At 49.7% G+C, this 24109-nt stretch overlaps 1 protein-coding gene across 1 annotated transcript; it reads right to left on the bottom strand.

Moving 5' to 3' along the window:
- Positions 1-965: 965 nt before the first annotated feature.
- SPINT1 (serine peptidase inhibitor, Kunitz type 1) lies at positions 966-22729 on the bottom strand. The gene is made up of 11 exons (XM_075502720.1): positions 22589-22729; positions 21933-22405; positions 12603-12754; positions 10962-11100; positions 9668-9838; positions 8932-8958; positions 7835-7960; positions 5857-5907; positions 4878-5048; positions 4095-4151; positions 966-2940 (listed from the first exon to the last, which is right to left on the bottom strand). The coding sequence occupies exons 2-11, from the start codon at positions 22360-22362 to the stop codon at positions 2744-2746; spliced, it is 1521 nt and encodes a 506-aa protein (XP_075358835.1). The 5' UTR covers positions 22363-22405; positions 22589-22729; the 3' UTR covers positions 966-2743.
- Between the last annotated feature and the right edge of the window lie 1380 nt (positions 22730-24109).

The raw sequence follows: 24109 nt of genomic DNA, 5'->3' as shown, positions 1-24109 counted from the left end.
TTGGACCAAGATGGCGGCGCTCCTCACGGCCCCGGCCCCCGCGCCCCGGAGCCCGCGGCTCCCCCTGCAGCAGAGGCCAAGCGGGAGCGGGGTCCGGCCCCTTCGCCTGCCGCTAGCCGAGACACCAAGATGTGCTTTAAGTGAAAGAGACTGTAATACACGTAGCCTTCTCTCTTTAGAGACTATCAAGAGAAGCAGCCTTGGTTTCCAACAGCAGTCTCACGCCAGGGGTTACCCGCACCGTGCTGCGACTGGTGACCCCATCGGCCGAGCAGAGCACGGCTCAGCAGAGAGCTGCTCCTGGGGCAGCTCTTCAGGACATGGGGGATAACGTAGGCATAAGTAGCTGGAAACGGTAGGACGGGGCAGCTGGTGTAGAGTGGGGGAAGAGAGAGGCGGTAGGGGAGAGCAAACCCCAGAGTCCAGAGCAGAGCACAGGGGGGAGAGCCTTCCCCATGTGGAGCAGCGTTTGGAGGCCCAGCGCTGCAGGTCAGTGACGCAGGGGCAGGTTTGCTGGGTTCCCATAGACATCCGTTGCCGATCAGCCAAGTTTACATTTAGCTAACTTTACATTGCAGTGCCTGAGCGATCACTATCCTGGAGACACAGCTAGAGCAACTCCTGTTTGAAGAATAGTGTCTGCTTTTGGTTTCAGACCCAAATCCCAAACCAGTCTGACCAGCTGGAACCCAGTTTCAGGTTACACCCTGCCTTGCTCTCTGGGTGACTTAGTGGGTAATCACCTCACTCCCAGCACACCTCACTGGGTATCCGGGTATCCACACATGTTGCATCCCCCACTCCCAGCCCTCCCCAAGCCACGGGACCGCTGCTGCTGCAGCAACGCCCGAGCACTCTCCCCTGAGCTACCGCAGTCTGGGCAGATGAAAGGGTGCGAGATAGCAGGCATGGGAATGGTACCTGCCCCCTCTGCGGGTCATTGCTTCTCAGACACCACTCCCAAGTCAGATAAGACAAACAATTACTTTTATTATCAGAGTGAGCGCACAAAAAACTAAATCGAGATGTTAGGTTTATTGCATAGGCCATGACAGGCTGTGGGAAAAACAAAGAGATGGAAGAAATGATACGAGACAGATCATGAAAAGCCGTGGAGGAATCTGACCAGCCCCAGGGACACTGAGGCACATGCCCGTGACAGGGAGAAGCGTGCAGTCAGATTGCCAGCAGGCTGTGGGCTGTGGTTTCTTCCCTTCCAGCCCAGGCATCGGTCCAATGAGGCAGCTCTCCTGGAGCTGCACTTGAGAGGACCTGAGCCATGCCCTGAGCTGGGCATGGCTTCACCAAAGCCTTCCAGAGCCACTCCGCCCTCAGCCCTGAAAGGGTCCAAGCATTTAAACTAAAGTCTGTACATAGATTTATGCTTCTTACACACATGCACACACACACATGCAAACACACACGTACCGATTTCCTCTCTCTTCACAGCAGGAGTTTTCCAAGAGCAGCAGGCACTGGAAGTTTGGGGATTGGTGCCAACCCCACAGCTGACAAAGTGTACCAGGCACTTCAGAAATAGCAGCTTCTGCCCCCAAGAGAAGTCCTCAGCTCCCAGAGGTACAAGGCTGGACAACAGAGATGCAGCAGACCTGGGAAGCACCTCACTGCAAACAGCCTACGGGGAAACAGACGGGACCTCACCGAAGGGGAAATGTCACACGCTGCCATGGGGCCAGGGATGAGCTCTGGACCTCCTGGGGCTGGGCTCATCTTGCACTGAGAGGGCCGGGCCAGCAGGAGTGAGAAACTCAGGGGACATTAGCTGGCGGTATCCAGCCACTCCTGTGCTCTGGGAGATGCCAGGGACTCAGGTCAGGCTGTGTGCTCGGAGGAGAGCGCAGTAGAATCAAAGCTGCAACAACGGTCCAACTGCGAGGGAGCTGGGTCCTTCCACCCTCTCCTTACCATCAGCAGGAAAAGTAGGGACATTTCCTTTCCTTTCATGTGAGAATAAATAGATATTTTCTCAATGTGTTTGGGTTCAGACTGAACACTGGGAAAGCAACCAGGGCAACTCATAGAGAGAAAAAGGTGGACACATACTATACATAGGAGGCTGTAACATGGCAGCCAGGCAGAAAAAAATCTAGCTGTGCTTTTCTGTTAAAAAGCAAAGTCTAGTGATTAAAGCAGGTATTTCTGTTTCCTTCCATCTCGAAAACAGGAACCACTGGAGTGTCACAGAGCCCTTGGAACAGGTCTGGACAGTTACGTGAATCTCACAGCCCTCAAGAGGCTCACCATGACCAGGAGGACTGCTGGGAGGCAGTGGGGCTGGGGAAAATGGAGGAAAATACGAGGTTGGGTGGAAGAAAGTGGCACTGCAAACAAAAAATTGCTGGCTCTGGTGAGCTTGCACCACTCACCAACATGAATGCTACACAGATCCAGTCCCAGGGTCCTTCACTAAGTTGAGCGGAGTTGTGCTCCAGGTTTGAGCAGGAAGAAAGATGTAATTCAGAGTTTCACTGGATTGTTTGAGGTTAGAAAGGGACAGACATCACAGAGCATCAAAATGCTCCCAGATGCTCACTTTCCAGAGCAGCCATTTAGCCAAGACAATCACAAACACTAGTACCGCCAAATCATGGCTATATCTTGGCCTGATGCTACAAATGTCTTTGAAGAGAAAGAGTCCTTCAGGCACAGGTCTGTGTCTAAAAACAGAACTCCAGAAGTTTTGGGGAGTGCCCCAGTGCACTGGAAAGAAAGAGGCTGTAGGTCAGACTGGTTTGGTGGCACTGCTGTAAAAGAGATGCTCAGTGTCCTCTGTGGTGGAGAGGGTTGAGTTGGTAGCAGTGGTCGGCTGACGGCGGCGGCTGTTCTTCTTCCTGTTCTTCAGGAAGAAGTAGCCGATGATCGCCAGGACCACCATGATGCAGATCCCGAGGACCGCAGCGATCACTACCTCAAAGGCACCTGCGGGGGATACATGGACGTGTTAGAAGGGCTGCTCCACGAGCTCTGATGCAGCAGGGGCAGTCAGGAAGAAGCAAGCACAAAAGCCACTGCAGAGAAGCTGTGCTGGCAAAGAGAAGAGGTGGGCAATAGCTGGCCTGCAGCAGGGTGGTCACTGCACAACTGGGCAAAGAAGGCGGCAGCGCATGGCATAAGGGTATGGCCAGGGTACAGCCAGCCTGTCTCTCCCAAATTGTGGTTCCCACCATTTCCCAGATGCACCACGCCCTCTAAAGGCTATTCGGTAACTTCGGCAGGCTTGGCCATTTGACACCCCTATGAATATCAAGCCCTTCTGCAACGCTGGCCTTGCTTCATATATCAACAGGGAGGCCACCAAGGGGTGGTCACAGAAAGCACCTCCTGGTTGGGATAACGCTGTTGGAGCGAGCTATGGTGGATAGGCTGAGTTTGTGGGGAAAGAGCTCGTAGCAGTGCTGTGAGCACTTGGTCTTCTACAACCAGCCAAACTCCTGCATCATCACGATGCAGTCAAACACGATGCATTTTAGAGTTGGTGTGAATTTGAAGATTAAATCAGTCTCTAGGGTTGAAGAACAGAAGTGTATAATTTCAGGAGTTCTCTACTGAAGAAAGAGGCCTTACAGCTGTGTGGTGAAAGGACACCAACCTTAATGTGATAGTCTTTTAAGAACTTGTAATTCAATATCTTTGGTGTTCTTTACAGTTGTAGAGAGGGTGTATAGGGTCATCAGATTTCCCCACAGTCTGGCACCCAGCATTATTCACATACCCACTTGGGCCTTCTTTCTTGCAGAAGTTAGTGGTCCTTATGTGAACTTAGCCCTTAGGGAGAATTTTACTTGCCATTTTTTGATGTTCAACAGTGGAGTATTCATGCAAGTTGATGGAATGAAAATCAGGAGCCTCTGATATGAGCTACTGAGTCACAGACAAAGGAGAAATTGGACCACAGATGCACAGTGCACAGAAGCATCTCTTGCCACTGCTAGCATCCCACAAATCCCACATTGCTCCCTCAGCTTCAAAAGGGGGGTGGGAGAGAAGGCTATTATTTGCAAGGAAAGGCAAGATATTTCTCGGGACAGGGGTAAAAGCAACAAGCAAGATCTGTACAAAAAACTGTTACTCACTTAACGTAGCACTTTGGGACTCAAATGATTCCCATCTCCGGCCAATGGCATCTGCTTCTGAATTGAGAGCAGAGAGGGGGAAAATAGTTTTACGAAGAAGGTTGGGAACATGGGATAAGACAGGTTTCTGAGGAACATATTTCCAGTGCTCTGAAGTGACTGAATGCATACAGCATCCCTCTTGACAGCCATGGTACTGAGCTCTCAGGGCAGGCTGTGAGGCGTAGTGTAGCTGAGGATGGCACTTCAGAAAAGCAGCAACGGTTTGCCTCCTAACAGGTACAGTTTGGCAGAATTCCTCCTGTTTCAGCTGTTGGCCTCCCCAGCAACATGTACAAAGCTCTACAGTGTAAACGTTTCCCTCTTGTTTGTTTAAAACCTCTGCCTAATATGTGTCATGGAGGATTTTCTTGATTTCTCCCCTCACACTTGGGGAGAACTGGAGCCAAGCTAGAAAGTTAGATTCTCTGTAGAGAGGCCATACCATATCTCTGGTTAGTTTTGTCATCCTCCTCTGTCCCTTTTTCAACATCAGCACCCAAAATGTTTTCCAGCTCTGAGAAATGACAGGCTGCATTGCAGAAAGGTGCTGTAGATACGCACTGTTCCCTGTAAGCCATTGGTCACGTTGAAGAATGCTGTGGGGCATGGCCAGGGTTTGAGAGCAGAGCTACTTTGACTGAAAGCTCCCAAGTCACTGCCTCTTTGGGACCACAGAATTTAATCTGGAGTGATTTTCATAGTTTGATCAGTAAAACTCCAGCCTTCACTATGTCTGCTTACTTGTGATGCCTGAACATGATTTCATGCACTCTTCCTCTTCTTCAAAGTTGTTGTTGTTGCCACCGCAGCCCCCGTAGGTGAAGGGGTCACATTTCTCAGAGAAGGGGTTATAGTACCAGCGCGGGATGCTCTCGGTGCACTGTCCAGTATCAGGCAAGTCCACGCAGTGACCTGGCAAAGCAAGGGAGAGGTGCTCTAGCCCAAGCAGTGTGTTCCCAGAGCAGCAACATTTTCTGCTGACAACAGAAGAGCACAAGCACCATGGCAGAGGGAATCCATGGCCAGAGCAGTAGCTCTCAGTCCCCACTGCCCAGTTGGCAGCTGCTCAAATTGGCATTGCCAAGGTGAGCTGCCACCTGCCCATAAACCTGACTAGCAAGGAGGAAAAAGGAACATCAGAGCGTGCAGTCATGCTAGACCTTGGATTCAATCCCCTGCAGAAACGACCTGTCCGCCTTGGGAGGCAGAAGGGAACATGAAGAGCCTGGACACATAGAAACCACGGTTCGGCTTGGGTCTTCTCTACAAGCAAGCTGCGTTTAAGCTGACTTGGGATACATGCTTTTAGCCCAGTGATAGTGCCACTGTCTACACTAGTACCAACAAGGCAAAGGTATGGGATCGAGCACAGGCATATGACTGCTTGTCTTATGCCATTGTTGTGTCCCCCACGCTGCTTTGGTTTGCACTATTTCAAAAAAAGTGCTGCAGGGTTTTGTACAGGCCAGGTACTGTGCCCAACAGGCAATACACATGAGACCTGCTTGGGTGGAAAAAGTTTAGGCAGGAGGGTGAAGCTTGCTATAAACAGCTGTCCTCAAGGTCAGAGAACAGGGCCTTGCTCATTTTTAGTACAGGGGCTACGCAGATGCTACACCTGTTTTTGGAATTCTACAAGGAAGCAGTTTTACCATGAAACAACAGACTGAAGGAAAAAAAGCTGGTAGATGTCAGCCTAGGTGCTCTGGACAGTACGTACCTTGCTTACGTGTGACGTTGATTTTCTGCAGTCTATTGAACTCACGAGCATCTGCAAGAGAAACATTTCATGTGAAAACTTCTCTCACCAGTTGAATACAAAAGAAATGCCTGCATCCATGCAGACATGGGCAGACAGGGCTTTCCTGCACATTCCTTTGCTATCACAAGCCAGGGAAAGGGAGGTATAATTTGAGGTTCTTAAATATCTCAAAGCTATGAGAGGAACGTGGGAAAAATAAAATGTAATAATGAGAAACTATTCCCAGTTTCCGTTCCACAATTACAGAGACAAAACTAAGGGAAAAAAGGCTGCTTTCTTATTTTTTTTCATCAAGAAGTATGGGGAAACTGCTATCACTCCACAATTTAAGAAGTGTGAAAGAGGACTAGTGTAGGATATAAGAGAGGGCAAGAGAGATGAATCGTATGCTTGCAACCTAAACAGGCAACAAAACACCCACATATAGGAAAGAGATTATGGGAATTCTGTCAGAAAAGGGAGGGAGGGAGGAGAGATTGCAGACTTGGGCAGCTCGCCACTGTGCATTTACATTAGCATAATGTGAGGATGTTAAGGGGACTGTGACGCTGGACAGACTGGGAGAAATCATGGTTTCATTTCCCATCTCCCAACTATAGGAGAGCAGGTAAGGTCATTCAGTGAGAAAAATACTGGAAAGGGAGGGGAGGACAGGCTCTGAAGTCTTACAGACAGGTGCAGAGAAGAAAGCTGAAGAATATTTAAGAGGCAGGAAATGTCCCAGAAGGAAGATCAGCTCTTGCAGTCAGCAGAGATACAGGAGATGGCAGAAACTGCAAATATAATAGTGCAGAAAGAGGTAATGCAGGGTCAGGAGATAAGAAAATAAGGCACCAAAAAGCATTGAGTCAACAGTTAAATCCAGTTGGCGGCTGGTCACAAGCGGTGTTCCCCAGGGCTCAGTACTGGGGCCAGTCCCGTTTAATATCTTTATCAATGATCTGGATGAGGGGATTGAGTGAACCCTCAGTAAGTTTGTAGATGACACCAAGTTGTGCGGGAGTGTTGATCTGCTTGAGGGTAGGAAGGCTCTGCAGAGGGACCTGGACAGGCTGGATCAATGGGCCGAGGTCAACTGCATGAGGTTCAACAAGGCCAAGTGCCAGGTCCTGCACTTGGGCCACAACAACCCCATGCAACGCTACAGGCTTGGGGAAGAGTGGCTGGAAAGCTGCCTGGCGGAAAAGGACCTGGGGGCGTAGGTCGACAGCCGGCTGAATATGAGCCAGCAGCGTGCCCAGGCGGCCAAGAAAGCCAATGGCATTCTGGCTTGTATCAGAAATAGCGTGGCCAGCAGGAGTAGGGAAGTGATCGTGCCCCTGTACTCAGCACTGGTGAGGCTGCACCTCGAATACTGTGTTCGGTTTTGGGCCCCCCACTACAAGAGGGACATTGAGGTGCTGGAGCGTGTCCAGAGAAGGGCAACGAAGCTGGTGAAGGGTCTGGAGAACAAGTCTGATGAGGAGCGGCTGAGGGAACTGGGGTTGTTTAGCCTGGAGAAAAGGAGGCTGAGGGGAGACCTTATCGCTCTCTACAACTCCCCGAAAGGAGGTTGTAGAGAGGTGGGGGTCAGTCTCTTCTCCAAAATAACAAGTGATAGGACGAGAGGAAATGGCCTCAAGTTGCGCCAGGGGAGGTTTAGATTGGATATTAGGAAAAATGTCTTCACCAAATGGGTTATCAAGCATTGGAACAGGCTGCCCAGGGAAGTGGTTGAGTCACCATCCCTGGAGGCATTTAAAAGACATGTAGATGTGGTGCTTAGGGACATGGTTTAGCGGTGGACTTGGCAGTGTTAGGTTAATGGTTGGACTCAATGATCTTAAAGGTGTTTTCCAACCTAAACGATTCTGTGATTCTATAACACCTGTAACTTACAATGCACTGACCCCTGGGCAGATACTAAGTTGTCTAAGCCAGAATTTGAAGTACTTACATTGTTCACAATACATCTCGTCCGATCCATCAGCACAGTCGAGAGTTTCATCACACTCCAGATAGGCATCAATGCAGCAGCCATCCTTGCATCTGAAGAAGGGGGACGGACAGTTCCCATTGCACACTGCATCAGAAACAGTTCGGATAGCTCATTAAAATTAATTGTTTTTCCCTGCCACATAGATGCTTTATGAAGGACTTAAAAGCTGCTGATAGGGCTGGCAAAAAAGAAACAAGGCAGATTGGTTAAGGTCTCTCTTCAGTGCCACCCTGGACTCGAAAAAAAGATCTCGAAAAAAAAGATCATTTCTTGTTTATAAATGAAACATTGGTCTGGGAACAGCCATGCTTCCTCTCAAAAAAGAAGTACACAGAAGGTGGAAGCAAGAATGAGCTACTCAGGAAGAATATGGAGACATTGCCCAAGTATGTGGGATTAAATTGGGAAAGCCAGAATGAAACCTGCACACCAGGCTGCGAGAGCCAATGGAGAACAGTGGTTATTCCCCTCTGCTCCAGAGGTGGTCCCAAGTGCTGAGTACTGTGCCCAGTTCTGAGCTCCCCAGTGCACAGAAGACACTGGCACACTGGAGTGAATCCAGTAGAGACTCAGCAAGGGGCTGGAGCACAAGACCTAGCGTGAGGTTACGGAAAAGACAGAGACAGACTCATTTTGGAGGTGCACAGTAATAGGATGAGCAGCAACAGACACAAGTTGCAACAAGGGAAAGTGATTTGATATAAGGGGAAAAAAATTATAACAAAGGTCATCAAACACTGACACAGTTTGACCAGAGAAAGTGTAAAATCTCCTTTGTCAGAGATACCCAAAACTGGACTGGATGCAGTCCTGAGCAACCCAATGTGACTCAAAGCTGGCCCTGCTTTGAGTACTGGGTTGGACCAGATGACCTCCAGAGGTAATCCCCAACCGGAATTATCCTATGACATGCAAGTGAAAGGCGTAGTAAAGAAATTAGTCTCCGGTGCCTCACTTTCCGCACTGACTGAGTGCTAATCAAAAGCCACAGGAATGGATGTGAAACACTGAGCCTGAGCTCACAGCAGGATTACCCAGTAGTACAGGAGGCTCACCTGGCTGTTGTCGCCCACCAACAGAACCTGAAGAGACAAGGGGAAAAATAAAATAAATTTACCACCACATCATTTTACCAGCTCAAGATCAGCTTTATATTGCCTTCATATTTCACCTAAGAAGTGCGTATTTTCTGGAAACAAGCCCTGTAGGGGTTAGGGAGGGGAAATAAGGATGCCCACCACCCAGAGACCCCAGGTGAGTAGTACCCACGTGAGGCAGGCCTGGAGGAGCACAGGGGAACTTCCCACCACTAGCTAGACCGTTCCCAAACAGTCTTTCTTTTCTAAGGCTTTCACCTCCTCCTTAAGCTGTGCATTGCAAGGGGCCTGGCAGAGGCTCAGCCCATTTATCAGAGGCAGCACTAAGTCATTCTCAGACTTGGCTAAGAGGGTGCCAAGGAGGAAGATTAATTTCATTTTGGGAGTGAAGCACTTCTGGGTCCCCCACAGCACAATGCTACCCTCCAAATATAGGTTTCAGATGTGACACGAAGATTTGGTGAGGCTTTCTGCAGCTACAGACACACCAGGGACGCTGACCAGGCGAGCAGTGCTCCAGGAGCTGAGTCAGATATGTTGGCAGTGTAAGACTAGGACTCCCCGTCCGTAATTAGCCTGGTCTCCTCAGCTCTCTGGGCTCTAACTATCTGCCAGCCAAGAAGCTGCAGTACCTGCCCACACAGTCATCCCAATCCTATGAGAAAGAGGGGGCTAAGTTTTGAAGAAGACTCACCTCTGACATTCTTGCAGGCAAGTTTACACTCCTCTTCCCATAAGTAGTTATTCTTGTTGGGCTTGCAGCCGCCAAAAATGAACTCCTCACACTGCTGAAGGCTTGGGTTGTAAAACCAACGTGGAAAAGATCCCCGACACCAACCCACCTTCTTAGGAGTCAAACAATGCTCTATCAAGAAAGTTAACATAAAAGGCTCTGGTTAGCTTGCTTTCCCTTCACGTATACAAAAGAGAAAAGTCTTCCAAGGGAAAGTTCATCAACAGTGTGGACACTTCTCTGAAAAATTTCTAAAATCTTGAGCGGCATGGAGAAGGTGAGTAGGGAATCATGGTATATATTTTCTTATATGAAAGGCAGGGTCACAAAATCAAATTAGAAGGTGCCGCATCCATAAAACAAAAGGAGCTGCTTCTCCACACAGCACACAGTTAAGCTGTGAAACTCCTTGCTTCAGGATGTTGCTGCTGTGCAAAGATTACATGAGGTCAAAAAAGGATTCATCCATGGCTATTAAACACAAAGACACCATCTTCTGCTTAAAAAAATCTCCCAGCTGCAAATTCCTTGGGGACTAGCCAAGCATAGTAGGGATTTACTGATAGCCTGTCATGTTCTTGTACTCTTTCCAGAGTATCAACCTCTGGACGCTGTTGGATGCAGTGTACTGGATTTTGGACAGACCATTAGCGTCACTTGACATGGCTGTTCTTGTATTTTTATGGTACCTGTGGTAGGAGGAGAAATTCCCTGCTTAGCTACTAGTCAACCATTTGTCCAAGAACTCCTTGCTCCTAATGTACTTGTAATGCTGAACATTTTGATCATTAAACAAGGCCATTAAAGTAAAACATATAAATAAAGCCAGGGACACTTTGAATGTCATGCAGATGGCTCCACCTGTCCTGCAGCTTAAGGGAATTAGGGCCTTCACAGCAAAACCATGGAGTCAACCAGACCTTTCAGATTCTCCTGTCTTACACCCTCAGTTGCACCCCTGGCTTCAGCCACTCTCGCATCACCCAGCAGAGGGCAATGACATGCAGAGAGGATGGGGTTATTGCAGGCCACCTCTTCTGCAAGAGGATGTGAAAACCCTAGAGTAGACCACTGTGAATGCGGAGTCCTTCCACTGCAGGTCAGATACAGGCTTTTACTAGGAAAAGTTGACAAGCAAGTCCGGTCTCTTGGTTGTGCTGTTTTCCCATCTACCCCTCTGAGAAGAGCACCAGTAATGCCAGAGCAGCACCCAGGCGTGGGGACTCCAGCTAGACATCCGTGGGCTCAGGCTCACCTTCAGTCTGCTCAGAATTCAGCACCATGATGGTGATGTTGGTGAAGTCTTGCTGTTGTGCAGTGTCCGTGACAGTAAGCTGGAAGATGTAAGTCCCCGCCTGTAGATTGGAGATTTCTACCTGATCTTCTTCATGCTTCTGAGAATGCAAAAGAAAGGCTTATGCAGAAAACCGTACCTCTAATGAGGGAGTGAGTGAAGCCATGCAAGGCCCATGTTCCTGCATTAGGAAGAAAAGAGCTTGGCTGGAAACCCCCAAGCAGATGTCTGGCATGAAAAATGTCTCAGTGCTATACAATCCCCCCCAAATCCATGGGCTGGTACCCAGCTGGAATAGCAGAGAGAAAGAAAACCGCAAGCATAGTTAGATATTTCATATTTTGGGGCATTGTGAAGGCACGAGGGAAAATAAAAAACTTTGGAGAGGACTGAAATACCTGTAGTTTTTATTTTACTTTTTAAAAAATAAAACCTATTATGAATCACTTAGTACATAGGGAATAAGCTAGGTGTATTTAAGAAATATATACTCTTTTCATTTTGAATATGACAAGTATATTTAGTTTTAGAGATGGAAGAGTCCTATTTCTTTGCCTGCTGAGAGGTTTCTAAAAGAGAGTGAATTATTTTGTCAGAATAGACAGCTGTGATATTACTGACACAAACTTTTTCCCTATATTTGCCAACAATATTGGGCCTCCGTTTCCGTGCTATCTGCCTTTTTGGTTAGGTTTCAAGAGAACACAGTGTTGCCATATATCATCTTAATGTAGTTAACACAGCATAATACTAGAGGACTCTTCCCTCCCCCCCTGAAAGTTGCGTTGGTTGGGCTAGGGGGAAGGGAAAAGGGAAGGAGTACTTCCAGACTTCCACAGCCCCCTCAGCACCCCAGAGCTAGTCATTACTGGTCTTCAAATCAGCTGTGGGCCTGATGCACTCATTTGGTAATTCTTCCAAAAGTTGCCACAAGAGCTCCATATGAGCTCTAGGGCTTTCCAGAGCATTTTGCAGCAGTTTAACAGTAAACACTTGCTCTTCTAAAGCCACAATTCACATTTAACATCTATCAGATAGGCAGTGTTCACAAGCCAGAGATCTTGGAGCCAGTCAGGAGACATAACTTCTGCTCCAGCTCAGAAAAATGGGAGGAACCTGTGTTCTAAAGAGAGGCAAAGTCCAGGACAAGCCCCAGGACAACAGAAGCAGAGCCTGAGACTGGATTATTCAGAGCCGGTGGAGGAGAAGCACCAAAGTGGAGCAGAGCAAAACTAAGAGCAAGTTCTTCACTGAACTACAGGAGCTTGGGAGCAGAGGCAGCTCTTGCACTGAAGCTGCTGCCCTCTTGGGTGCTTCCAGCCAGGCAGATCAGATGTTGCTCAGGAAGGTTTGAGATGGCATCCTGGCGCACGGAGCCTGAGACCTGATGAGGCCAAGAAATGCCACGTCCCAGTAGTGCGCGAGAGGGTGGGGGCAACCACAAGGAGTGCTCCATAGCTTTTTTTTGGGAACAGACTCATGGGTGGAATGGCTCGAGGAGGGAAGGACAAGGTGACCTCTAAGTCAGTGGCTGTGAGAGCCCAACCTAGTGCAGACCACAGGTGACACTGAGCAAGCTGCTTCCTTCCTGCAGCTCCCTACCTTCATCTCCACGGAGGGATCGCCGAGGACCTGTTTCCATTCATAGCTGACTATCCCTCGGTCATCTGTGCTCTCTGTGCCTCTCAGCATCACTGGCTCCCCCGGTTGTACCCTCATGTCCATGCCCGTGCGGGCTATTGGAGGATGGTCTTCTGCAGAAGAAATGCAGAACAAGGCTTGGGTAAGAGGCTGAAGGGTCCAGTCCTTGTCTCCATTACAGGAAGACAAGGGAAGGGGATTCTTCCAGGCTAAATCAATACAGACTTCAACCACTGAAAGGAAAACACTTTTATACAGCTGTGCTTCTTGCAGCCTGAGCAAGCAACAGGCAATCAATACCGTTACTACTGCCCTCACTAATTTAGTATCTCCACAACCCACTTTGAGTCAGTTGGCTCCCTGGCCACTTCTGCCCACAGGAACCATCGTAACAGGGTGTCCCTGTGGCTACAGCCATTGTGCTTCTGACCATTGGACCACATCCTTGCAAAACAGCATAGACCCATCTCCACCCTTCACGTAGGGAGGACCTGATGTGGGTGCTGAAGAATGTGGAACTGACTGTCATCATTCCTACCACCATCTCCAAGCACTATGTTAGCATACTTAACCAGAGCTATGCAATGCGGGATTTGGATGGGACATATCCCTCCTCCACCTCATCTTCCACCCCGCTCTCTGACACGCATGCCTTAAAAAAAGCACACAAATGCCATTCGTGAGATCATTATTTTTGTGCCATTCCATGGATTAGCTTACCAGCAGCCTCCACAATCCATTAAACACTTTTCCAGACTGTAAGTGTAAGAGATGAAGACTGATCCCTGCCCATGCCATCAAGAACAGCCTATACAATGACACCACTGAGCCTGACTCATAACTCCTTTCGGCCTGAACGTCTCTGACCACAGGCTTCCTGCATAGCTCAGCCCATAGAACTCCACCTGATAGCACCTGTACCAAGTCCAAGACTCAGTGTTGAAGTTCAACATGAGTCTTTTGTAAAAGCATCGATCGTCATTTATAAGCTAAATATAAATCACTCTGCCATTACACTGTTACATTGACTGTGAATGAAGAAGAGGATTAGTGCCCAAACCCCTTAGAAAACTACTCCATCAGCTAGTTATTTTCACTGTTGTAGACTTGCTCCTAATTTCCTGTTTGAGTGGTTTTGCATCCAGATCCCAGCTGCTGACTCTTGCTAGAGCCTACTGAAGGGACCTTTAATATAAGGCATATATACAAACAAACCTGACATTCAAAACAAGCTACTTTTTAGTTCTTTCATCACTAGATTCAGTAGGATAGAGGGCTTTGCAACACATATTCCAGATCAGTTACCACAAATCCACCCAGAATCACAGAATCACAGAATCGTTCAGGTTGGAAAAGACCTTTTCGATCATTGAGTCCAACCGTTAACCTAGCACTGCCAAGTCCACCACTACACCATGTCCCTAAGCACCACATCTACACGTCTTTTAAATACCTCCAGGGATGGCGACTCCACCACTTCCCTGGGCAGCCTGTTCCAATGCTTGACAACCGTTTCGGCGAAGAAATTTTTCCTAATATCCAATCTAAACCTCCCCTGGCGCAACTTGAGGCCATTTCCTCTTGTCCTATTGCTTGTTATTTGGGAGAAGAGACCGACCCCCACCTCTCTACAGCCTCCTTTCAGGGAGCTGTAGAGAGCGATAAGGTCTCCCCTCAGCCTCCTTTTCTCCAGGCTAAACCACCCCAGTTCCCTCAGCCGCTCCTCATCAGACTTGTTCTCCAGACCCTTCACCAGCTTCGTTGCCCTTCTCTGGACACGCTCCAGCACCTCAATGTCTCTCTTGTAGTGAGGGGCCCAAAACTGAACACAGTATTCAGATCTTCTATTTTCTAGTATCTTTTATCAAATGAAGATATATTCATTCTGCCCTGGTCTTACAAATGCTGCTGCCACCAGAAAGTCACAGGGGAAACAAACCTTCCCTTGTTTACACGTTCGAGCACTGCGCTCAGCCTGTTCGGCGGCAGAATCGGGGAGGGTATGGGCGTACCAGCCCCCTGCGGTTCCCCCTGCAGCCTGCTCCCCGGCCGCAGCCCTGCAGCTTACCTCCCTCATCGCCGGGCTGCCGGGGCTGCCGTTTTACTGTATAAGAGGCCAGTCGCTGCTAGCTTCTGGTTACATTTATCGCACCAGTCTGTGTGCTCTCTGCAGTCTGTCACTGGTTTTATCTTTTAACCTTTTCATGGAAGTGTTGGGTGGGAACAATATGGGATCAAGCTCATATTGTTGAGCTTGATCCAACCACCAAAATAGGCAGAAGATACCCAGCTGGACTGAAAGAGGCCAGGAAGACACCCCCTGCATCACAAGCAGAGATGCCCACCCTGGTGTCCTTTCAGCTTTGGGTGAGGAATACCTCCCTGCTGCTCCTTCCTCAGGGCTGCATCCCAGAGCGATGGGTCCTGTCTCAATCAGGCACAAAGACTGCTTGCTGAAAGACACTAAGCAGGGCCAAGAGACCCTGGCACCTCTTGGTTTTGAGCAGGGCCAGTCGAACAAATAATTGGAGTTTCACTTTATTTTCAAGCGGTCTTGCCATGAGAACATTCATAGGTGAAAGCAATGACTGGAGCTGGCAACACCTTCCAAACCAAACAGGGAAAAACAGCCTCACAACCACCTCGTACACAGCACTACAAGCCCTGGAAAGGGGACACATTCCTGGCATTCCTCCCAGGCAAACACCATGACCCTGCCAGGGAGAAGTGCAGCCTGCTCCCTGCCACCCTCCTGCCAGGGTGAGTCCAGTAGGTGGGTGCGATTGCACGAGGGAAAGACCAGTTCTTCAGCACCGCAGAGGATGGTCATTAACTCACAACAACTCCAAATCACATTTTCTCTTTGCCATTTTTAAGCATGTACACTTAAAAAAAAAAAATTGCAGGCCACATATTTCTCCACAGGTCAATTTAGTTACTTTGGGTGTGGATTGCATGGGGAAGTAAAAGGTTGGTTCTGATCAATGGGTCAGCAACCTCTCCAGATCCCATCTCAGATTAGCCAAATTCCCTGACCCTCCTCACCTCCAGAAAAATAGTCAGAGTATTTGCTTATGATGTGCGGTGACTGTGAAGGAGGAACTCCCACCAGAAATGAAGGATTTCATTTTCAGGTCTCTCCCTTTTCTCCTTAGGATGTCTGAAAGCTCAGTGACTTTGGAGTATTTCTGCTACACTGACTATATGAAGCCTTCAGTGGCAACGTGGCTGTTCTCCACCTGAGCTTCATAACCGGGTGCTGAGCCAGTGCGTACCAACAAACCGCTCGTAGAAGGGAGATTCTCCATTCAGTTTGGTTTGCTCTGAAAGCCTGTTTGAAAAAGGAAAGTTACCTTTGCTATAATGCTCTTTTGACTATGGAAAGTTTCTGCTGTAAAACTCTTAATTAACAGGGAGAGTAAAGCTTTATGATGCTGTTCTGTGTCGTGCTCTTTACTGTGGAACGCATGCTCCTGGAGTCACATCATTAAGCGACAACTTCCGCTTCCATTTATAAAATACATCGGAAGGTGAAAGATCTTTTCTTTATGATCCCGGAGAAAAGCTTGATAGAGTAAATCCAAAATGCTTAAAAACAAGTTTATATGGCTCACAGTGTATTCATGCCTCAGTCCCTGGTTTTTGCTTTTTAAAAAATTTCATCTAGCTTTAAGGCTTATGCAGTCAGTGATTTGTCTGGCTTCACCTCTAACAATGAGTAAACTTGAACCAAAGTTGATGGGGGAACAGGAATCTAAAAGATACTGAATTCCTACAAGGGCTGCAAAAGTAAGCATCTAGGTGGGGGGAGAGACCCCACTAGGGACCTCACTATCCGAACACGCAGGCACCAGTGAAATCCCGCAGCAGAAAGCACTTGCAAAGCTCCCAGTTTGGGGATTTCTCTTTCGGAGCTCAGGTATCAGCGCTTGCCCTCGAGAGACAAATTCACAGAAAACCAGATTTCCTCCATTCCAGCGCTCATGCAGATACACCCTGAGTACTTGAGACTATAAAGCAAAGCTTGAAAATACCTCAGAATGGTTTGAGGTTGCCACTAGAAAGAGCTGGAAAGCTTTCTCGTGGTCACTGAGGGGCTCTTACAGCCCGCTGTTGCCTGCCGTTGCAGGAGCAGCTTACAAACGAGACGAGCGCGGTTTGCACTGGGGACACTGAGGCACTGCGAAGGGAAGGACCTCACTGGGGACAAAAGCCACTGCTCAAAGCCACTGGGCAGGCCAGTAGCAGAGACAGGAGCAGAAATGAGGCCGCCCAAATTCCAGCGTCCATGAGACACGCAACCTCGGAGATTTCAAGTGTCAGAAGCCAGCTGAGCCTGCCTGCTGCAAAAGCAGGTGGGCAGAGGCAGGCAGCAGCGCGGCTCTCCCTGCAAATGCTAAAGCTCTGCTCTTGCGTTGCTTCCAGGGAAGTCATTCAAAAGTGAACAGCTTTCAGGGAGGGTTCATGAAAATCTCGCCCATTGCCACTAGAAAACTCTCCACTGTAACAGGCAAAGGTAGCGAAGGATGCTGCTGCCGCCACAGTGTTAATTTGCCTGAGGAGGGGGAGAGGGAGAAGGGAACAAGGCAGTGCAACACAGTGCCTGGAGAAAGAGAAATACAGGCTCTTTCTGTAGGGATTAATCCTGGCTGGGTGGCAAATACAGTCATGATGAAGCCATATAGTTTTCCGACAACTCACGCAGAGCCAAGCAGCTCTCAGCATTAATTTCTAGGTGTTTCTATAGTGGTTTGTAAGAGGTGCACACAGCAGGTCAACTTAACCTCTCTAAAACAATACAGCATGACTGAATGGATTATATTTTCAGAATAATGCAATCTGCTGCAACCCCAGGCTGTTTCCATCCTTCCTCAGCATGGGGGAAAACAGCCTGATTTGCTTTAGCAGGCAGAGGGAAAGACTCTCCCACAGGTCTTCGTGCCATTTTAGTAAAGATTGGTTTGTTCCTCCAGTCTCCTTAAATAGCTCCAGAGACAAGACGTGAGGTAGCCACAACGCGGCACTTCAGTAAATTCTGCGTGGCAAACAGTAATTTCACAGCGAGTGGAGTGGAAGCCCCTCATCACCTGCTCTGAGCAGGGAGCTGGACCGGCTGGTCTCCGAGGGCCCTTCCAGTATACACCAGCCTCTGAATCTGTGGTGTGGGTACTGAACGTGCAGTTCCCCTCTCCTGGCCTGAGCTGGACAAGCAGCCGGCTCGGGGCTGAGCAACTGGGAAGGGGAGACCAGTGACCAGACCTGTCTCAGCCCCAGCCAGGATCCCAGCACCGCTCATTTCAGTTGCACTGTGCCCGCAGAACGGAAACCAGCGCGGGACCAAACATTTGAAGAGGGGTGAGCTTCAAACTTGGGGAGCTCTCCTTTTTGAATGCATTACCAAAGTTTTAACCTGCAAGTCTCTCTCTACAGTGACGCAGGAGCGGACACATCCTGAACCCTGCGGTTCCCCAGCGCTTCCCGTCTCCCACTCACAAGTCCTGAATTCAACGGGAGGAGGAGAGTGTCACCCAGCATTTCACAACCACCACAAAAGGTTCAGTTCAAGAAACGGACAAAGGTTCAGGGAGGTTATTTTCCAGTTTCACACCCAGAACTGGTTTGCCTAGACCAGAATAAGCTCGGGGTAGTTACTTAAACACTGGGCTCCATTATTACCAATAAAGTGCATGGTGAGCTTGCCCCTCCCGCATGAGCCAGGCAGAAAACTCGCACCAAAGTTCAGGCTGGGGAATCATTTAAGAGGATAGTGCCTTTTCACAATAACATCAGAGACGTCGGGCTGTGCATTAGCTGGAACAGGCGAGAGACAGAGCCAAGCTGTTGCCACCAGCTTATAAAGGACTCAGAAGCTCTTGCTCTCCAAAATACTGAAAATATACTCAGATGATGTGCAGAAGCTAGATTTCAGCTGTATTCTTTGTTGCCTGTACCCAGAGGTTTTTCTGAAGTCGTAACACCGTAAGAGTAGCCGCAGTGGGTTAGAGCAAGGGTGCCTCTGTCCCTGCGTTCAGTTGCCAGCAGTCTCACCGCGGATGCTCGAGCCAGAGCAAGAACAGGGCGAGCATACACAGTGCTTCCCCCATAATACTCTCCCAGCTTTCAGCTACTTCCATCAGGCTCTGGAAACTCTCCAAGATTAAATTTGCCCATTCAGCAGCCCCCAGCTCAGCTCTCTCTTTCAAGTGTTATGTAGTCTCCTCCTGAACACATATAAACCTCTTAATTCAACAGGTCTGCTCCCTGTAGTAGTAGTGCGGGTCTTGCAACGTGTGGCTTTTTTGTTTAGTGTCACCCACTGGGACCACTAAATATCTATTTCACTATTCACTAGAAAAAACATGCTTTTAATCCTCTTTATTGCAGAGGACATCTGAAGATTGCCACACAGGCATACCCTAAAGGCTCCTAGGACACCTGACAGCAGTGCATAAAGGAAAGGGATGGATGATAAAGCAGTATATAAGCTTCCTGCAGATGTTTAAAGCCAATCTCAGGGGGTTGACAATAACCTGAGCTCCAGAGCAGCCACAGAGCTTCACATTTGAACAGCGATACAGCACAACAGCAGGAAGACTAGACAGTTTTGTCTCCAGCCCAAAACCTGGGCCAAGATTTTTTGCCTATAAACATCTGGGAGGAAAACCTGAAAACAGCTTCCTTAACACTCATTTCACCTGGCCTCTTCAGGCATCCTCTACAGGTCTGGAGGCAAAAATGCTGTAGAACTTCCTCATGCTGCCAGGCAGACACGCTCGGTGCCCAGAGGCTCCTTCATTTGGCCTCCTGTGCCCGCACCTTTGCACCCTTCCCCTCTCCCCCGCAGTGGCAGCCAGGCACCCCCCTTCCTGCCCAGACGGGCCCGTTCCTCCTGCACGGACCCAATTCCAGCATCATGGCTGGAGGGGCTTGGGGTTTTGTTTTGGATTTTTTTGTCTGGATCGGAACCAAAATTGAGATCTGCATTCTTAAGTATCTCATCAGCTGCTGTGGGGAGGAGGGCCCAGCTCATATCGTCTGATAGCCCTTGTTATTATTTGCTATTTCTCCAGTAAAATAACTCCTTTTCATCTCTGGATTAATAAATAGTAATAGTCCTTTGTCTCTTTTCCTGCCAGCCCTCCGATGTCATTCAAGGTGATTCAGAAAGCTTTTGGTATCAGTCAAAGACAATGCCTAAAAATTTCAGGAGAGGAGGGAAAAGCATTTCCCATCGAAGCACAGCATGAACATTGCAGCCTGATCCAAGCACGAAGTAGCGAGCCTCCCGCTGTCTGTCACTACAGCTGGAGACCTGCCCGGCACCCTGCGCTCCCCGAAAGTGCGAACAGGGGGTGTAGAAGGGACCGAGCCCTTCCTACAGCCGCAGCGGTATCATGGCGCAAGCTCCACGTGAGCGAGGAGGGGCATGCCCGCCTCCGCAGGCAGAGTATCCCTAACAGCATTTCTGGCATGTTTTTCTCCTCTCGCTGATAAGCCCTCCTGGGTCTTCCTGCTCCACCGCAGCCATCCCAGCATCTGTGCAAGCAGCATTAGAGATGGTTTGCAAGGCAGCACCTGCATATCAGGGGCTGGGATGCTCCAGCTAGGTGCCATGGATTGGCAACCACAGCACTGCTGGTGGCACAGAGAACTCAGGGACCCAGGGACACTTTCTAGAGACCCACACGCATGCGATGCCAGGCCCTGGGACCAGCCCAGAGAGGAGGGGGTTGCAGTCTCCTTGTATGGGGCGCCAGTCCACAGAGATGAGGAGACTGAATTGCTCAACAGTACATTGTATTTTAATCTAATCTTGTGAAATCAGGATGTACTGGAGATGATGCATTCCCTTTTCCTCCTACAACAAAGCATGTAGGAGCTCAGACAGCTGCCAGCATGCCACCTCCAGTCCTGGTGATGTGGGCTTCAGTTCCCTGCTAACTGCAGCTCCCGTGGAAAGGATTTTGAGCCTGGAGTGGAGATGCAGGACAACTACTGCAACAGTGAGATAGAGATTTACCAGAAGGCCCTGAAGTGCAGTGGGAAGCAACTAGGAGGGACAGAGGACAGGAGGACCACTTCTGCCACACTGCTGCTCAAACCAGCAACGCCCAAGGGCTGCTCCAGAGGAGCGGTGCCCTGCTCCGAAACCCCCGCGCTGCTACTTAGGATGGACAAAAGTGGTCGGTGCGGGGTTTGGTGCCATTTCACACCTCCAGCACCTGCGAGGCTCACAGGCTGGCACATCCCGGCAGAAGATCAAAGACCTATTCAGCTCATGCCATCGAGCCCAAGCCCATGCGCCCACCTGGACGCTCCCCTTGTCATCCACAGATCTTTTCCTTCCCCGCCATGGGTGGGCTGGGAGGGGGTGTGAGGAGGACGACCCGTACAGATATCCCCTGCCCAGGCATCAACATATAATAAACTGGTTATGGCTGCCAAAGACCCAGCCAGGCTACAGATGTCCTGGTCTCGTTAGGTTTCCTCCAAAACACGGAAGAAGGCAGCAAAAGGAGGAACTGCCGTGTTTTCAGCCTTTCTGAACACACTGCATTTCTTTGGAGACGGCAGAGCGTGTGGCAGGCAGCCAGCTCCAGATTAGTTTGTATTCCACCTGATTTCCTGGGTCCAGGTGCAATCTTTCAGAGCAGGAAACCAGGGACTGCGGAAGGGAAACCCACCTCCAAAGGGGGAGTTTTCTAATCAGCCTCCCCCAGCTGCTGCCTCTCCCTCCCCCAGCAGCAAGGACCAGCCCCGACAAGCAGAGCGATACCGGGACACCTCGCCATGCAGGCTGCTGCTCACAAGACTCAGGCTGTGGCAAAATGAAAGGTAAGTAAGTGGATTGTGTCCTGCCTCCAGTCCCTGAGCAATTAAGAGATTAATGCAGCCCTTTAAAACGCGGTGCTGTGTAGATTTTTAGAAGATTTCACTTTCCAACCTCAAAGGCCTGGGGGGAGGGAGAAGAAAAACAATACCTTTTTCTCTACATTCTCAAGTATCAAAAACTCAGCCTGCATTTGGTAAACGCTCACTCCACCCCCTTCAAATAGGTTAAAGAACGATTCCCTCTCCATTTACTAATAGGTAAACTGAGGCACAGATCTTAACTGAGTTTATCAAAGTCAGGGAAAACCTTTGTGGCAGAGGGACATACAGAAACCCCGTCTTTAACACCGCTTTATCCCAACCATTTGGCAGCACAGCTGCACACAGCTGGAGCTGGCACCCGTGGCCATTAGTGCTCTTCCAGCCCCAGTTTGCACAGATCCCTTATGGGCACCTTACCACCAGATCCGTGATCCTGCATTGCCAGGTAGGAATCGTACACGTCCTTCCTCAAGAAGTTAAGAAAGCCGATCTTCCTGGCAAACCTGCAGACAAAAGCCTGGTCGTAGAGGCAGTTGAGGAGAAAGCAGCCCTGGATGTTGTCTTCCTCCGTGCCCGGGACCTGCTCCACGAGAGCCAGGTTACAAGCGGGGTCCTTACAGCAGGCCCTCACGCAGTCCCTGCTCCGATGGACCATGGGGGACGACAAGAAGGTGGCTCCATTCTGGACAGAGGCGTCCGTATCCAGCACCAAATCCGGCATCCCTGCCATAAAGTCCTCCAGGCACGTTTCACCGAAGGGTTTTTCCTCCTGCCCTTCGCCGAAGTCCACCGCCAGCACCAAGCAGACCCAGAGCACAAACCACGGACCCGGACTCCCTCTGGCCATCTTGGTGCCCCACTCCTCACCGCCTTGAGACCTTAATCCTTTTCTAAAGGAAGGGAGAAGATAGATGAAGCTAAGAGGGACGGTGTCCAGGTGCACACCACCCCGGGGCGAGCGGGGACCCGGAGCGCGGCCAAGGCCGCGCTCCGGGTCCCCGCTCGCCCCGGGGTGGCCAACGTGTCCCCCCACCCTGCAACTCATCCCCAGGTATGTGCTCTCAGCCCCCCACCTGGGTGGTCTCTGGTGAAACCGATGCTGGGAGCGGGGTGTCCCCCCGTGCCTTCACCCCTCAGGTGTGCCTTCAGCTGCGTCCAGAGGAGACAAAGGCACAGGAGTGCAGGAAGTGAAAACCAACTCCCTGAGAGAGGGGAGGAAAAAAAAAAAAAAAAAAAAATCAAGTCACTCCCCTGCATTCTGAATTGCGTAAGAGGAAGGGGAGGAGAGCCGGGCTGATACCATCTTCCACTCCTCTGGGGAAGGGAGCAAAGGTTTCCTCCCCATGGGAGTGCACAGCGGTACTCTCGCCCACGCGGGTGCAAGGGCACCCACTCCGGATGAGCATCCCACTAGCCGGGTGCTTGCTCCATCCCCGTGCTTAGGATGCTTCGAGGGAACCGAAAGCCAGGGAGCACACGGTCTGGGTCCTCTGGCAGCAGCCCTCGCCCTCCAGCGTGGCCAGCTGCGTGGCACGGAGCACCATTAGCCCAGGTCTCGCTAACCCAAATGAGTCAACCTTGCAGCCTTATCTACAGCGCCCGCTGCCATCGCTGCTGTGAGAGGTTTCGTGCTCAGTGCGGGCATCTCGAAATCATGAGTTCCCTGCTCTTAGGACACAATATTCCTTTTGAGTGAAAGCACTTGGTAGCACGCCCAGAGGCTGCCTGCGTGGCAGCAGCCCTGCCACCACAGCAGTGAAAACTTTCAGTAATCACCCCCCACTGATGAGCAACATTTCACTGTTCTCCTCAGTCTCAGAACAGATCAGTCGCAGTCCACTTACAGTGCCCTTGCCTCGCAGGACAGTGCTGTTTGGGGCCACGGGAACGCAAAGGCTGCCTGCCATAACTTCCATGTATTTTCTCCCTTCCTGCTTCTACTTGCCGATCCATGATCAAATTCCTCTGTTCAACAGATACACCAGGGTCATCCAACCCCTCTGTCTGTAAACAGTCCTAAAGCCCCTGGGTAAACTCTTCTTATCCCTCTGTCGTAGTCCTTAGGAAAGGAGGGAGTGCTTGTAATTCGCTTGGACATTATTTGTAATGAAATACTGCATCACTTAAAACAACACAGCAAATGTGAGATGGTATTGAGTGGCATATCTTAGAAAAGAGATGGTGAGCAGCAACTATGTATCGAACAGCAGCTGGCTTTGTGGTTTTGGGGACCATTCTGGTGTCCAGCGCTTCAATTCTTGCTGCTTTTTTCTGTACCTCTGATCCAGCCTCCTGTATCCTCACGGGATTTATTGAGAGTCCTTAGAGACATGTTTCCCCCTCCCAGCTGTCACAGACAAACACTATGGGAATGAAATGTTGTGGGAATATGATTTTTCAATACCTCTCATGACTTTCTATGGCCTGATGCTGACATTTGTATATAGTACTGACTTCTGTTTGGAAAAGGGAATTGCTTTGATCTGGCTATGGTAGGGTATAAAAAAAAAATATAGGCAAAGCCTAAACCATGAAAAGAGATGGTAGGGCTGTAGCAAACATGCATGTCTGCAGAGCAGAGAGATGTTTGTTTT

This window comes from Mycteria americana, chromosome 5 (assembly GCF_035582795.1).
Source record: "Mycteria americana isolate JAX WOST 10 ecotype Jacksonville Zoo and Gardens chromosome 5, USCA_MyAme_1.0, whole genome shotgun sequence".
NCBI classification, from domain to species: Eukaryota; Metazoa; Chordata; class Aves; order Ciconiiformes; family Ciconiidae; genus Mycteria; species Mycteria americana.
The sequence above is the reverse complement of the archived record's forward strand: the minus strand, read 5'-3'. Positions and strand labels throughout refer to the sequence as shown.

Excerpts from the sequence above, each read along its gene's own strand:
- SPINT1 (XM_075502720.1), bottom strand. The coding sequence starts at position 22,362 with ATGGCCAGAGGGAGTCCGGGTCCGTGGTTTGTGCTCTGGGTCTGCTTG. Across the intron at positions 11,101-12,602 it reads ATCCCTCCGTGGAGATGAAG|AAGCATGAAGAAGATCAGGT; the intron begins GTAGGGAGCTGC and ends TTGCATTCTCAG. Across the intron at positions 7,961-8,931 it reads TGGTGGGCGACAACAGCCAG|TGTGCAATGGGAACTGTCCG; the intron begins GTGAGCCTCCTG and ends TTTCTGATGCAG.